This window comes from Haliotis rubra, unplaced genomic scaffold, assembly GCF_003918875.1.
Source record: "Haliotis rubra isolate DU_JTF1 unplaced genomic scaffold, ASM391887v1 Scf9, whole genome shotgun sequence".
Taxonomy (NCBI): Eukaryota; Metazoa; Mollusca; class Gastropoda; order Lepetellida; family Haliotidae; genus Haliotis; species Haliotis rubra.
In genome coordinates, this window is record NW_025767634.1 from 3,885,646 (window position 1) to 3,902,251 (window position 16,606).

Consider the following 16,606-nt stretch of genomic DNA (forward strand, 5'->3'; position numbering starts at 1 on the left):
TCCTGTGCTTAAAGCTCAGGTCACAAATCGGTGAAGTTAAGCAGCGTCGAGCTCGGAGAGTCCTTGGATGGGTGACCGTGTTTGGCAGCTTGACTCCTGAGAGTTTCTAGGACTTGAGTCCTGCCCCACAACGAAGCACATGTGACACATGTGGTCTCACCTTAGGCAAGTGAGTTTGTTCAAAATTGTCTCTGTTCACCCAGCTGGAAAATGGGTACCCGGTGGAAAAAAGTCATATGACTATAACCTTCTAGCGCCTAACAGGCAGCTTGGGTTATCCGGGGTAATAATGGCATTGATTGTTAGCGCTATGAGCATACCTAGTGTGGAGTTTGGCGCTATATAAATGGACACATTATTATTTTTATTATTTTAGCACTTGTTATTTACAAAATGTGCACAATACAACAATACATCCACTCTAAAGGCCATCTGAGATGCATGAAGGACAATATCTTAGAGATCTTTATTTTAAAGTGACAAATTGCAGTAAACACATGTATAGCCACTTTTAGGTCACTAAGACAGACATAAATATATTATCTGTATGGCAAAAAATGGAAAACAAATATAATGCGTGCCAGTGTGCCACTGGTAACCAGTTAAAAAGTGAGTTGAAAGTTGAATAGTACGAAATGGTAATGCATAATCCAACATTAAGTGATGAGAGTCTAGCTGTTGACTGGCTCTGTTATGCGTCCTGTACCCTGTATGATAGCAATAAAATGTTCTGCATTGCTTTTTGTAAGTCATTCAAAACCATCATAGCATTTCTAAAGCTGTTTCTCATATGCAGGAAATTGTTTTCTAGTTTTCAACAGTACAAATAATGATGCTTAACAAAATCATAAATCATTAAATTTTACATAAATACTCTCACTGACTAATCAAGATAAACTGGGATTTGAACATTGGGAGGAGAAATCAAAAGTTAAAAGATGGATGGATAGAAGATGGACAATAACACTAGCCATAGCCATACTTCTACTTCACTCCCAGTAAGGTGATACAGATATGAAGATCATAACAAAATGACTTCCTGACAGGAAGTATTGTTTCTTCAGACTGAGAAACAACATAAACAGATATATTTACAACTACTCAGGAATGTATAACAACTACACTACATCTACAAACTTATCCATGGAAAGACACAAAATGGATCTCTGTGTTAAACATAAACTGATCAGACCTAAAGAAGTTCCTGTAATACTACATCACAACGACTTCTTCCTTTGAATATTTGTCACTGTACACCATTTGTTCTTTATTGCATTGTCATTGTTCGTTAGCAGGAATATTGATGCCAGAAGATACAACATATTGACTTCTGTTAGCATCAATAGTTCAAAGTTCACATACATGACAGACACAAAACTTGGATGCACACACTAGCACTTGTGACATGCAGACGCACACTCTCTCTCTCTCTCTAAAATATATGCGCACATCTGTTCAAGAACAGATTCAGGAAGACAAATAGCATGCACAGAAAGCAGATACTCAACACAACACCTGTACACAAATCAAAGGCACTTATCACTGACAGATTACAAACATCCATGACAGACAGACATCACATACAACAAAGACGACATCCAGACGCACTGCTGACAAGACAGACAGAATTCACACACTACAAAGACGACATCCAGATGCACTGCTGACAAGACAGACAGAATTCACACACTACAAAGACGACATCCAGACGCACTGCTGACCAATCTTGCAGAAGGTGACCAAGGTCAAGTTGGAAGGTCAAGTTATGACTGCCATGACAAATACTAACACAGACGTTAACTTGCGTATAGCCACCATGTTGTGTTGACAGGAAGTGAATGTTCCGGTGATGTCAGGATTGCCCTCACTGTCAGAAAGGCTCCACTAAGCTTCCTGAGATATATAACACTGTGTTGCACCACAACAATCTTCATCTTTACATTGACTTCCATCCAACATTTGTTGTACTGCAGCTGTGTTGACGCTACATGATGTCAGGTTTCCCCTCACTGTCAGAAAGGCTCCACTAAGCTTCCTGAGATATATAACACTGTGTTGCACCACAACAATCTTCATCTTTACATTGACTTCCATCCAACATTTGTTGTACTGCAGCTGTGTTGACGCTACATGATGTCAGGTTTCCCCTCACTGTCAGAAAGGCTCCACTAAGCTTCCTGAGATATATAACACTGTGTTGCACCACAACAATCTTCATCTTTACATTGACTTCCATCCAACATTTGTTGTACTGCAGCTGTGTTGACGCTTCATGATGTCAGGTTTCCCCTCACTGTCAGAAAGGCTCCACTAAGCTTCCTGAGATATATAATACTGTGTTGCACCACAACAATCTTCATTTTAACATTGACTTCCATCCAACATTTGTTGTAATGCAGCTGCTAGGGGATTTTACGAGAACCGGGAAATATGGCAGTATAAGAACAGAGGTTCGTAGGAAGATATGACAAGTAACTTCTGTGGGAAGAGAGTGATCGTCTTGAGGCTGCATTAGGAAACACGTTCTGTTCTTTGATATGTGTTTAGTGGTAATGAGCACTAATGTCTGATTGTCATGAGGTTGGCATCATTCCAATTATAGAGTAATAGAGTAGAGGAGATAGAGAAACTCACTCATTTCTACATATTATCAGATAACCGACTATAGGTAACATGAAGAATATCCAACTCATAACCTAGAACTACGAAGTATATGTCCCTTGTGAATTATAGTAAAGGTGTGTTCTCACAGTGTGACTTGTAGTAACTTGTAGCATACGACTTGGAAGTAACAATAAAGATTGTAATGACTTTGGTTTTTGCCTAGTCCCATACAACTTGTATATCACGAGATTCTCGCATATGACTTGGCAAAATGGATTCATCAAGATAACAGAAGAAGAGGCTAACGTTAATGTCAGCATATGACAGTTACTAAACAAACAAAAATGGATTCTCTGACAAAACACCTATCAGTTTCTTTTCTGGCAAGATCAATTTTCTTCCGTCATGTCCCTCACATGACATCAACACAATCAAAGGGGAGATCACTCTGAGGTAGACACAGATCTAAGCAATATGATTGGTCGAAGGATTGTGACTTGCAGTAGGAATTAGTAAAAGTCCTATGTCTCACACCTTGGGTGCAACTCGATGTATATGATTTAAAATAGTTACAAATAGGGTGTTCTGATGTTGAAACTGTGCTACTACAAAGTTGCAGTGTGAGAATGTACCTTAATGTTGAAAGTTCCACACCGACTATTGAAAATAATTTGAACAAGACAAACAATCTATAATTCCAAGTTGCAGGTGACAAGATAACACTGTAGTGGGCTTAGATGAGAATAACGAACACATAATACCTTGACTTCACAAAAGGACATTAATACATATGGAAGGTGTGAACAGAATTACACCAACATTATCTGTCTATGATTTGCAGTTATCAAAATGTTTTAGAAAATATTTTGTAACAAGAAGACAAATATTGCTCGTCAATAGCACAAAAACCCATCTCAAATTTGATCATGCAATTTAAATAAAACACGCATTGTCTCCATATTGCCAGTACCATACCCCACCCTGACTGAGAGGGGTGGGGAGAGCGGTGGGGTGCTAGACATTCTTCTTGTCACTGGTGCTTTCCTCGTCTATCCAGGGGTATATCAGCTGACCTTTGATCACTTTGTGAAGTAGCATCCCCAGGGAGTCCGAGGGTTGTGTGTGTGTGGCGTATCCTTCACCGACTTCAGGAGCTCGCCAAGAGGCAGCTGGGAGGGCTGCAACATAGTAGGGAGGGTTCATTGTTCTCAGTTTTCAGTGGATAGCTAAGTCACAGATAATTATTCTCAACCCTGAGCTCCCTGCAGTCAAACCTCTGCCACGGGCCAGCAATATTTGATTTTTCTTTACATCTAACCTGCTCTATTCAACACATTACATTCCGTCTATTTCATTTCTGACATATCTACATAATTACTGATCTACATTAATCATTTATCTGGGCAAATAGCTTGAAAGGGAAAATGTCTCCACCATATTGTTGCTTGTGGTTACATATGAAATGCAAAGTTTAAGTTACCTCCCTTTGTTCAACAGTTTTTTATCAAAGAACTCATGATCTGTTTCGAATGTTTGCTGGATGTCGATATCCTCCATGCTTTCTCATTGTGATACAGAAATAAAAACTGTTATTATGTAAATTATGTAAATGGGTAAGTGGTATTAGGAGTGAGTGAGTGAGTTTACACCCGTTTAGTAATATTCCAGCAATATCACAGAGGTGGACACCAGAAATGGGCTTCACACATTGTACCCATTGTGGGGAATTGAACCCGTGTCTTCAGCGTGATGAGCGAACGCCTTAACCACTAGGCTACCCCACCACCCCTGTTGGCTATGATGGAGGAAAAGGTTGTCTTGCTGTAATTGTATAAATGTATTCATCATGATTAGTGCTGTTTGTAAACAGAAGACTACGCTTCAGATAACATTCCACTAAACGAACAGATCACTGATATCCTCTACTGACACCACTGTCGTATATACCTGCATTGTGAGCACTAGGGAGGTTCCGGTGTAGGAATCTGGCACCACAGAGAACCGCACATCACCTAGCAACACATAGCAACAGGGAATCTGTCAAGAAGTGTTTGCATTTGAAAAAAAATTCATCGTGAAACAATAGGAATAAACATATCAGGAATCAAAATTAATGATGATAAATAGAGAATGTCTGAACCTAGAACATATATATGTTTATAGTTTGTTGGTTGCTTAACGCCGCACCCAGCTATATTCCAGCTATATGGCGGCGGTCTGTAAATAATCGAGTCTGGACCAGACAATCCACTGATCAACATCATGAGCATTGTTCATTGCAATTGGGCTACGATGACATGTTCGATCCTACTATCCTGTTAGTCGCCTCTTACGACAAGCATGGGTTATTGAAGACCAGTTCTAACCCGGATCTTCACGGGTCAAGTTATATAGTATTCCGGTGAAGTTGTGAGTAGACTCCATACTAGCCAATACATAATGAGCATGACGGAGGGTAGTGGGGACAGGGTAGAAGTCTGGGACTGACCTGCCACTGTGTTTGACCCTAGCAACCACATGGTGATGGAGTAGACAGGGAGATGGTTGATGACCCAAACACAAAGCGTCAGCAGTCCCTCCATCACCAGCACCACTGCACGCAGCTGCCAACACATAAATTACTTAACTAACACATGGGTAAGACTTGTACAATATCAACAGAAACGGCATTTTAGACAAAATGGTAAACATACTTCAAGACTGACCTTCATCATATGTAGGTCATTCAGGACCTTTTTCAATCTTGACCTTACCTAAACTTTCAATGAGCTTCAATAAACGATCCGTTTTACGCCGCTTTTAGTATGGAAGATAGTAAACAAACTTTTCCCAAGAATTTGACTTTGGGGATGACATCAAAACTAGACTTGAAATGTCAATGTGTCCAAACAATCTATAACAGGAGCTATAATCTACCTGATATTACTGAGATATCAAAGCATTGCATCATATCAAAACAAAGTGTGGCAGGGACGTATACATCTGTACATATACAAAGAAGGTCATGACTGATTGACTGACTGAGTTTGGTTTTACGTCGACTTTAGCAAAATTCAAGCAACATCACGGCGAGGGACACCAGAAATGGGCTTCACACAATGTACCCATGTGGGGATTCGAACCCGGGTCTTCGGCGTGAAGAGCCAACGCTTTAACCACTAGGCTACCCCACGGCCCCCAAAGAAGGTCATGAAGTATGATCATAGCAATAATGTGACTGGGAACCTTACACAACTGGCCCCTTTCATCACACATTGATACTTGACTAAATGGCTGTGTAGTGCCACCAGCAGGCAACGGGATAACCTAGTGGTTAAAGCATTCACTTGACACGCCAAAGGCCCGGGTTTGATTCCCCACATGGGTAGAATGTGTGAAGCCCATTTCTGGTAAACACCCCCCCCTGGAATATTGCTAAAAGCTGCATAAAACTAAACTCACTCATTCACTAATTCACGAAGAGCGGCCATGACATCCTCAACAGTAGTAGTACAGTGGGAGTTCTGCCGCAGATGCGGCTTTGAGGCTTGTTTGTGGGAATTAGGCCTTCCAGCCCCCATTAAAAACGGTGATGGTCTATCGAGAGCCATATGTGCCGCCAGCCTAGACCCAAAGTTCCGAGCGATGGACTCGTAATCCAGGATTCACGAAAGGTATCCGTAATTTTGAGCGACAACTTTAATAAGAGGGCAATCCGTGTCGTGAGGGACGATCATCAATTCCTCTCGGACGAATCCCCTACATGGTCTGTCTTGCAAGTAATACAGATTCAGTTCATCGTCTTTGATGTCCACTCGGTAGACGCGGTACGTTTTCATGGACCATACGGGGTCTGTCGCACGACGTATGTCCCTTCCTTCGAGTTCACCGGGCTGGTACAGATACCTCACGACGACCTGGCCCGGTATTTTTTTCTCTTGGCCGTGACGAGCGATGGCGCAGCCGATTCAGTCGTCACGGATTTCATTCGAATGGCTTCAACGGGTCTTTTATCGACGAGTCGAGTGACTTCGTTGTTGATCGCCGACACCACTCACGGTAAGCGTACGACCCATTCTGTCGATCGTTTTTCTGGGTTGGCCATCTCTCAGGCATACTGATGTCCGAACAAACGCTCGGCTAAAGTCCTGTTGAATCTTTCCACCTGGACTTTATGCTTCGATAAAAGCTGCGACACGGCTCCCATGAACTCGCGTCCAGGATCGACTTGTAATTCTGTCAGCCAGGTCAAGGGACTGCGTTTGTTGATACGTTCTAAGGCCTTAGCGACTTGACTCAAATCTTTGGTCGTTAACGGCTCTGCTTCCTTGTAGCGACTGGCAACATCCACGATGGTCAGGGCGTACTTGTACGTTTTGTTTCTCACCCTGTCGTGCGGGAGAAACAGGAGGTTGGCTTGATGGGTACAATTGGGTATGGAAATGTCAAACTTTCTTCTCGGGATGTATTGGGGAGCCGGCAGGTACACTTGCCAGATGGCTTGTTTTTTAAGCCAAGCTGTGGCGGTATCCTCAGAGACGCGAGCGGCTTTGGCTAGCCTCGGAATTGCGCTGACACCTTTCCAGTAAGCCCGAGGGCTGTAGTAAACCGTCTCCATGATGTATACACACTATCGTTCATTCAATTGTCTCGACGCATCGAGTGGAGTTTCCTTTATTGGGGGTCTCGGAAACTCCCAGCGTGTCGAGGCCTACTGTTGGTATCCATACCTATAAGTGTGGATGCCATCGTTAGCAATCCATCGTTTGGTATCCAGGGGCGACAGCGAGGTCTTGTTGAGAGTGATGCCGTAGATGTTGTGTTTGTCGCTTCTCAACGTGTTCATGGGGTGTTTGAACGTGCGTTTATCGAAGAGAGCCTGTTTGAGGAGGGTGTGTTTGATGAGTTGTTTCACCACGTATATTTCTTGACCCCTTTCGCTTTTCGGATTTCGTCGGCTTTTTGAATCGTAACATTTTAGGTCTTAACCCGACGTATTCCGCGATGGGTGTGCCCGCGCATTCGTCCTTCATCTTGCTGAGGACCTTTTTATTGGTTGTCCTGTGTAGGGCGTGGTCTGGGGGTTAATCCCTGGTGTCGTAGAGGTGCATGTGTTTCACCATGTCCTCGTACACGTCCTCAGTACGTATATTCAACAACAAGGAATCGGTGTCCGTGTACAGCAGCTTGCATCGATCGCCGTACTGTTGTTTGAGTCGGTTGTAATAAAAGTCGTACATGAGATGTTTGGACAGGGCGAGAATGCTCATCCCCACGTAGACGGGCTGGCTATGAGTTTTTCTTCTTCGTGAGATGGTCACCCGTTTTCTCAACAAGTCGGATGGCACGCTCAAGTTGACGAACAGAGACTAACCAATCAAACTGGGTCGACCCTCGGCGAGAACACTCGGGTTTGCGACTTACGAGATAGCACCTCGAGATACCGTCATGGGCTCGAAATTGCCAAGCCTCGTCCCATACCACGAACTGTGCATTCACCTTGATCAGCTGAGCACGACGGACAACGTTCAAGGCGAACGATCTTCCACGCTGCTGAGAGCCGTGCCGGTGAAAACGGAAAAGTACAACGACGGCCGAATCGTTTTCGACCTTGCAGTACAAGAAATTAATGCGAGGCTACATCATGGAATTGAAACTATCAGTTTTAGATCTAAAATATAAACCCGTTTATATAAGATACCTGAGCGTGACACTGCACGTCAAACAATGATGACTGAAGATTCGGGTCCGGGAACGGCCATGCGACCGAGAAAATGTGCCAACCTAGCAATCTCCGACCTCAGGGACATGCGCGGCTTCCACGAGCCCGGCATCGACGGTAAACTGTCCGCCTTGCATCTCAAAAACGGCATTTACAAACGCGTCGAAGTGAGCAGCGGATCTGGCGGCGGTGGTAACCTAGGAGATTTAGACGATGTCAAGACCAGAGGTCTCTTAAAAAACACGCAGTACAATCTCGTTCGCAACGCCAATAACACATGGGTGATGGTTCAAGCCTTCGGCGACAAACTCTTCGACCTGGACGACGTTGAGAAGACGGTCGTCGCTCGAAACACGCCGTTACGCCAGTCTTTACCATACACCCCGTCTTTACCAGCGACAACCAGTGGGTGTTCGTACCCTTCGAATCGACTGGAATGTCAACATCGCTAGACTCTCCCCACCTGTTAGCGGAAAACAAAGACCACTACCTCCGATGTTACGAAAGTCATGAACAACGGGCGCTGATCGTGAAAACTACGTCCCGACGCGAAAGGCGCGGTGTCGTCGTCAGCACTCTGTCGCCAATGAGACTAACCTATAGCAGTCAGCAGGGAGTCACGATATCGCTCACGAAAATTTCCTACAAGATTACATACATCTGATGGGTTTGAAGTGCACGGCCGAAAAATTATCCGAAAACCAATTTAAATTTATTTTGTAATATATATAAAAACCATAAGTGCCATTGCAAACGTGACTCCGCAAGCCACCATCGCGTTCTCTGATCTCGGGGACACGCGAGGATTCGGCGAACCCGGTACGGAAAACGTCTTGTACGTCCTGCACTTACAAAACAATGAGTAACAATGTCGAGAAGTCATTGTCGAATTGAACTGGATCATCAATATCATCCTGACCTACCCCTATCTCGTCATGGATCAGGATCGTAATATCCTCGAACTAAAAGCAATGGGATTCTACTCGGGAGTTTTATTCCAGTTCATAAAAAGGGAATGTACGCATCACCATTACCAGATCAAACGGGTTATATGCTAGTCCCTCACTTGGAAGACGCGACGAAATGGCTCTATTTAAAACGATATAGTGAAGTCCCAGACCCGTGGATAACTGTGATACCAGGTTCTACCCTTATTACCAACGATTGCCATAAAAATCAACGCTGTCGTATTTATGTACAACTAGGAAAAGCTTCCACCACAAGCCTTGAGGGAGTCGAGGTTTTATTACAAATGAAATTTTACTCAGCCAGCTTTTTGCACCCGAACACGTGTACCTCATCAGCTTAAATTATATTCATCAACGATTGACGGAGGACCAATTAAATATTATTTCGTAAACAATATATATAGTGCAAGATGGGATTGTATCCGGCCATGGGCGACGTGGCTCAAACGCTCGAAACCGTGGATGGATTTCGTTTGCAACAAATCAGCGAGATCAAAGGTCAGCTGGAACAAGAACGCGACTTGCGACTCGGATTGCACAAAAAATACCATCGAGCCGTCAATGCAATCGACAGCATGGACACAGCCCTCATGGCAGCTAGCATGGTATCAGGCGTGGCAGGCGTCAGCTTATTATCCACCATCGTGGCCGCACCCGTCGTCCTCAGGTTAGAAATAACCGCTGGGGTATCGGGGGTGGCGGGAATAGCCCTTAAATTCATTTTACGTCATCTGCAACGGAAAGCGCTGAAGCATGACGAGATCAGGGTTCTGGCTGAAGCCAAGTTAAACACGATCAACGATCATATTTCCACCGCGATCACCGATAGCAAAATCTCCGAGGAAGAGTTTCGTTTGGTGATGTCGGAAATTGCAAAATGCCACCGAATGAAAGAAGAGATTCGAACCAAGACTCGAAAAACCGCTGACATCAGCGAAGACGAGAAAAAAAAGCTCATAGAACAGGGTCGACAACACATCATTCAAACCTTCCTGACAAAAAACAAGGATCTCATCAAAGATTCACCTTAAACTGTTTTGTAGATGTCAACATAGCCTAGTGAATTTTTAGTTTTTTAAATCGAGAATTCACCTCTCCAATAACCCTTGCAACACAAACTGTTCAAGAAACCACATTCAGTCAGCGTTCATGTATGAGCGGTGGTGTGACATACATAATACATGGAGAGGGGCTAACCATGTCAGGCCAGCGCTCATGTAGGAACGCCAGCATGACACACAAATCCCACTATCTAGAGACCAGTCCAGCGCTCATACATGAACGCTGGCGTGACATACATACTATGTCAGTAGAACACTCATGTATGAACGCTGGCATGACCTATATACCTCCACTCACTCGCAAAAGTTCCTGTCGCTATCCCGACTCGAACTCCAAACGCTGGATTACAAGTCCAACGCTCTAACAATCACACTGTCGAGCCGGCTGAAAGGCACATCGCGGGTTTAACGGTCTATACTCAGATTGCCTGTTTTATGATGTCATTGTTAACAGGAGAGCCGATCAGGCCTCTTGAGCTTGGCTCCGTCTATACTAGCTACAGTAAGCGCAAAGAATGACTGGAACCCGTTTTAAAACCGGTTCGCGGTCGGTTTCAAGGGAACCAGTCTGTAGCGAGTATTATGGGATGGCTCGCCTCGTGCACGTTTGATGGCTCGAATAAAGGTAAATAAAACACAAACACGATGCTCTTAGGTAATCTAGACCACGATGAATGTGTCGATGGACACTGAAAACATGTTTAGAAGCCACAATCGGCTAATTTAGCTTGAATGCACATTCTAGGTAGGAGGCACATCGAAGGATGCCTCTGGCGAGACCATCGCTGTTTTTTAATGGGTGCTGGGGAACTTATTTCATAAAAATAAGCCTCTAAGCCACATCTGCAGCAGAAACCCCACTGTACTACTACTTCAACACTGGCACAACAAACTCACAAACCCTCAGTTCAGCCAAGAAATAAATGTGGACGTTTTCTTACCGCGAGGAAGAAGACATAGTACAACAGTGTTGTGGGCAGGAGGAAGAGAAGGATGGTGAAGAAGAGTGTCCCCACAAACAGCTGATCAATGTCGTACACAGCAGAGTCAACTCGGCGACGCAGCACGTTCCACTTCTTGCCTCTAAACAGCCGCCACAGTGAGGCTAGGGCATACACTTGCAGACTGTATAACCTGAATCAGTGGGAATGATGACTATAACTTATAAACTAAAATCAGTATTCCAAGGACATCAGTAACCTTGTATCAAGCAGTAGTGCTGTGTTGTTTTCCTCACATGAGTAAAGTGATTCCAGCCCATTTCTGGTGTCCGCTGTCCTGATGTAATATTGCCAGACATTAAAACCATACTCACTCACTCCTCCTCTGTATCAATGAAATATCAAGACTAGAGCAGTCTCATTGTATTATGACAATAACAAATAAAAGGTGTCGTAAATAACATTTACAAGAAAATAAACAAAACCCTACGAAATACTAGTATATGAAATCTGAAAAGAGATTCCAAAGAAGTTTCCAGAGGCTTTTTCATGTATTTGGAATGTCACGGGGAAGTGGACAACAGTATATCCCAGACTTTTAAAAATAGTGTTCTTATAGTCTATAGTCCATTTGATTTCATTTGAGACCGATAAATTGCTCACTTACACAAAATCTAAGAATTGCAACAAAACCAAATTTTGCACAGTCACATGAAATCGATAGACCAACTCTGATGATTTGTCTGATAATTTTGGACACCCAAATAACAAACGATCATTATTTTGTTGTCACATACTGCTATTAAGTGTGTGTAGTGAAATTTCAGTTTCACACATGCAACTCGCACATCTTGCTGTTCTACCAGCAAGTGGTCCCCCCTTGCAAGAAATAGCAAAAGTGACAACAAAATAATGATTGTTAAACAACTTTTTATTCGGATGTCCAAAATTATGAGACAAATCATCAGAGTTGGTCTGTCGATTTCATGTGACTGAGCAAAATACGGTTTTATTGCATTTATTGACTAAATTGTCAAATGAAATCAAACAGACTGTACATAACATACTGACTTGACTGAGTTTGGTTTTACACCGCTTTTAGCAATATTCCAGCAACATCACGTTAAAAGGGCTTCAAACATTGTGCCCATGTGGGGATTCAACCGGGTCTTCGGTGGCGAATCCATTAGGCTACCCCACCGCCCACATAACATACAGTAAATCCTTCTGATGTTCCACACTACAAACAGCAATATTACAGCAACACCCAAAATGGAAATGGACAAACCAGGTTCTGATATAGTTACAAACTTACACCACTACCAGGCAGTGATGGTAGAAACAAACTGTAACCATGGTAACATTATGGTAAGACTCTGTAGAAAGAGAAACAGATCAATAAAGTGTCCAACTATAAAAATGCCTTACCTTGCTGCATACACATAGAAGCAGTAAATGTGAATTGTCATCATTGACATGATGTCCTGGACGAGACACAGCTGGGCTGACGCCCCGATCACACCCAACACACTGCTAGCCCGGTAGAACCCCTAGCACTGGTCGCAGTAGGGACAGGTACCCTGTAACATACACCCACAGTCAGATATCTAGATCAGGGCACAGTAGAAACAGCTATCCTGAAAATGCCATGCATGACGCATTCACAGTCAGATACACCTAAATCAGTGTAGGGCAGCTGCCATGACTATCTACAGATTCCCTGGTTTGAGAAGCAAGGCTCACCTGTCCACAGGTAGATATGGTAGACGAAGAAGTGCCCCAGGAAGTGTGTGAGCTGAGAGTTGAGCTTCAGACCAGCAGGTGCCCCCATCATCCAGTTGATCAGCCGAGTCAGAGCACTGGCCACATTCTAGACACATGCATCACATTGTCAAAATTGCTCCTTTTGTACATTCAAATACATTGTAAAAATATTCAAGTCCAAACAGCAGTGTTTCGATATTCTTTTGTGACACAGTAATGAATAATAAGAGAAATATATTACTGTAATTGAAGGGATTCATTAAAAAGCAGAGTTAACCATTGTTTTCAAATTCAAGTTTTATCAAATCATAATCCTTTTTGAAAACTTTTTCAAATTTAGACCTTTTCAAGCCTTCACCTGAAAAATGCAAAGCCCTTTCAACATGTTCAAACCTGTGTGTTTGTGAACCTTGTGGTAGGGGTCATATATATACTCTTTAAAAAAAGAAACTTGACATAGGACAAATTTGAATTTGTGGAAAATATTTGACACAAACCAATCCATGCTGAATCCCAGCATGTGGGGGAATGGTTGCTAATGACAAAATGTTTAGTGAATCGCTAAAACGCATCCTACATGAAATGCATTAGCATCATGAAATTGTGTATCACCCTGAGCTGAAGCCTATGAATGTAGGCTTTAAAAAGCCACATTAATGGTACTCCACATGCATTGCTTTAAGCCACGACAAGATAATGATATCATGATAATGATATAGACGACAAGATAATGAAAAGACTGACAATAGCTCGACAAAAGCCATCGACCGTTATAAGGACGGACATCGCAGTATGATGTGGCAAGGCACTTCAGCGCGTCCAGACAGACCATCTCAAACATATGGACCCGATACAAAAATACTGGTAGTGTTAAAGACAGACCCAGGTCAGGTCGACCTGGAGCTACCACTGCTAGCCAGGATCGCTTCATCCGGTTGAGACATTTTCGTTCAAACACTACGTCCGCATCATCCACAACAATCCAAAACTCCGACCAGACAGCGGCAATTGGCTATGGAAAGCCAGACTTTTTTGCCAGAAGACCAGTTCAACGTCATGTCATTCCCTACATCAACGTGATCTTTGGAGCATGACAATACTCGACCTCACTTTGCACGTGTTTGACAGGTCTTCCTCCTGCAAAACAATGTTCAGTTGGCCTTGGCCTTCTCGATCACCGGATTTGTCTCCCATTGAACATCTATGGGATACTCTTGATTGACGCTTGCGCCAGCGTAATTCGTCACCTCAGATACTACAAGAGCTGCACACAGCACTTCAGCAAGTGTATCAAAACATTCCTTAAGACAGCATTCCACATCTCCTTTCCTCTATGGGTCACCGCTGCCAAGCCGTTATCGATGCTCATGGTGGTCACACCAGATACTGACATTTTACTCTGACCAAGTGGCTTTTTTTAATAGTCCTTCTGTGGTTTTACCAAACACCTCCTGGATAATCATGTTTTGGAAATTTGTAAGTGATGATTTTACTGTAACTGAGCAATGATGTCATGTTTGAATCAGTTATATGCACTCAGTAAGTAAACTCCAAAACAGCATGTCAAGTTTCTTTTTTTGGAAGAGTATATAATTCATATAATAAAAGCACCAAACATACATATGATATTGTACTTTGGTGGATCAATAATAGTCATCTTATTTAAACTATTAAATAAGTCAAATCTAATTAATTAAAATAAATGTGAAATCTTTGGTGTTCATAATATTTGTTAAAGTGGGTAATCTGACAAATTAACATTTACTTGTTAATCTGTCAGCTGGGCTGGAAATTAAAGAGAAATTCAATCACGACTCACATCGGCCCAGTCCATGATGGTAGTGGCAGCAGTGTCTGCGAGTGTGGCATTCATAATGACAACCATCACACATATGCCCAGTGCTGTATCAATCAGCTGCCGGCCACAGGAATCGAGGAACCTTCAAGAAATATATCAGTTTGTATCAGAGTTAAAATGTAACTGTATCCACACACCATACACAAACATTTAAGTTACCATAAGGGCAAAAGATTCTTCCCAAGTTTTTCGTGATGGTGTGGGGTTGGCACCTTATGATTTTACATGTTTTCTATATAAGTAATTTGCACAAATCACTTAGTAATAACTAGGTTCCACTGAATGATTGAATACGACTTGTGTGACAACTTCTCCCAGATATCAGTCTGAATATCTCTATCAAAAGTTGTGAGGTATATGTTGTATTGGGATCTATTCTGTCATGGAATTATCATGTGACAGAGTACTGGTTGTTGTGATAGTACAGTACTTACTTCAGCCTATTTAGTGGGGAATCATTTTTGTGAGTACAACTTCTTCTCAAGAGACTACATCTGTATCGAATGTGGCGAGTCAGCATGGGTCCATCTAGGCAAGTTTTGGCAAAGCTGTTCTTTGTGCATCTAAAAAGCAAAACAGTTTGAGCATTGTCTGTTATCAACTTCTGGCTAACAAACACATAAAACCAGTTAACATGGTTAATTTTTGAGAATCTAGTGATCCTTTAAGCACTGACACAATCCTAAAAACAATTAATTATAACTCTTGCCAATAATCTCAAAGTCATCAAATAATCTCATTTGATCAAATGACCTCATTTATTCCATCTGTCTTACCTGTTGTCAAATATTCTTCCAATCAGAAGGAAAACTGAAATGAATGGGTATATCACAAATTGGCAGAATGGATAAAAGATTCCCCTCGTAGCATTTCTTGAGATTTCTTTCTCCTCTTGTCTTCCCTTAGTCTCACTTGCCTCTCCTGGTTTGTTTGAAAATTGTAATAGTGATGACACAACAGCAGATATATTTTCACAGGATGGCACAACCTCATCGTTCGTATTGACAGTTGACTGACACAAGAAGGATTTATTTGTAAGAATGTATGAGGACAGCAAGTCACAGGGATCATACAAAATGCAGTGACATTTTGATTCCAAATGATTCTTTGCATGGTTTTGCAAGCTGCAAGTGCAAGAAATGGAACCAAATTCAGATATACACAATTCAACCCATATATCGATGTGAGAAGGTTTTTATCTTCTTTAAACTTTCTGAACTTTTCTCTTCTGATGGAGACCTCCAAGTTCCCACCACTGAACTGTTATGGCCGTAATTTACACTCTCACTGACTTTCTGAATACATACTGTCTTTCGTCCTGTAAGTACAGATCCGTACATGTAGCCACTCGGACAAGATAATATGCTGGACGGCAGGAACACTTTCCACAATTCCTTATCGGGCATGTTGGCACTGATATCGTCATCAAATATTCTCTCGAGGCTATCTATTTTGCTTTTGTATGAACAGATACTTCCCCTGACATTGGTAAATAAATGGTTCTGTCATCTAAGTGATTGTTTAACTTTAATATCATAGCCGTACTTCGCATCCCTAATATTTCAACGGACGAGCACTTGTTGCCGGCATCAGAGTTACCGTTCTTATTTCCGTGTGGTAGATCAAAATGTAGATGTCTCATTTTACGAACAAAATATATAATTATAACACAGTACATTTTCTGTAACTTAAAAATATCAACAATACAC

At 42.4% G+C, this 16,606-nt stretch overlaps 1 protein-coding gene across 1 annotated transcript; it reads right to left on the bottom strand.

Moving 5' to 3' along the window:
• Positions 1-380: 380 nt before the first annotated feature.
• On the bottom strand, positions 381-16,490 carry LOC124263819 (phosphatidylinositol N-acetylglucosaminyltransferase subunit Q-like). The gene is given in 11 exon segments (XM_046698549.1): positions 381-3,782; positions 4,552-4,616; positions 5,093-5,207; positions 11,276-11,468; positions 12,704-12,817; positions 12,819-12,855; positions 13,019-13,145; positions 14,859-14,979; positions 15,332-15,460; positions 15,674-16,077; positions 16,079-16,490. Coding segments are annotated over 11 exon segments (1,629 nt in total). The 5' UTR covers positions 16,304-16,490; the 3' UTR covers positions 381-3,683.
• Between the last annotated feature and the right edge of the window lie 116 nt (positions 16,491-16,606).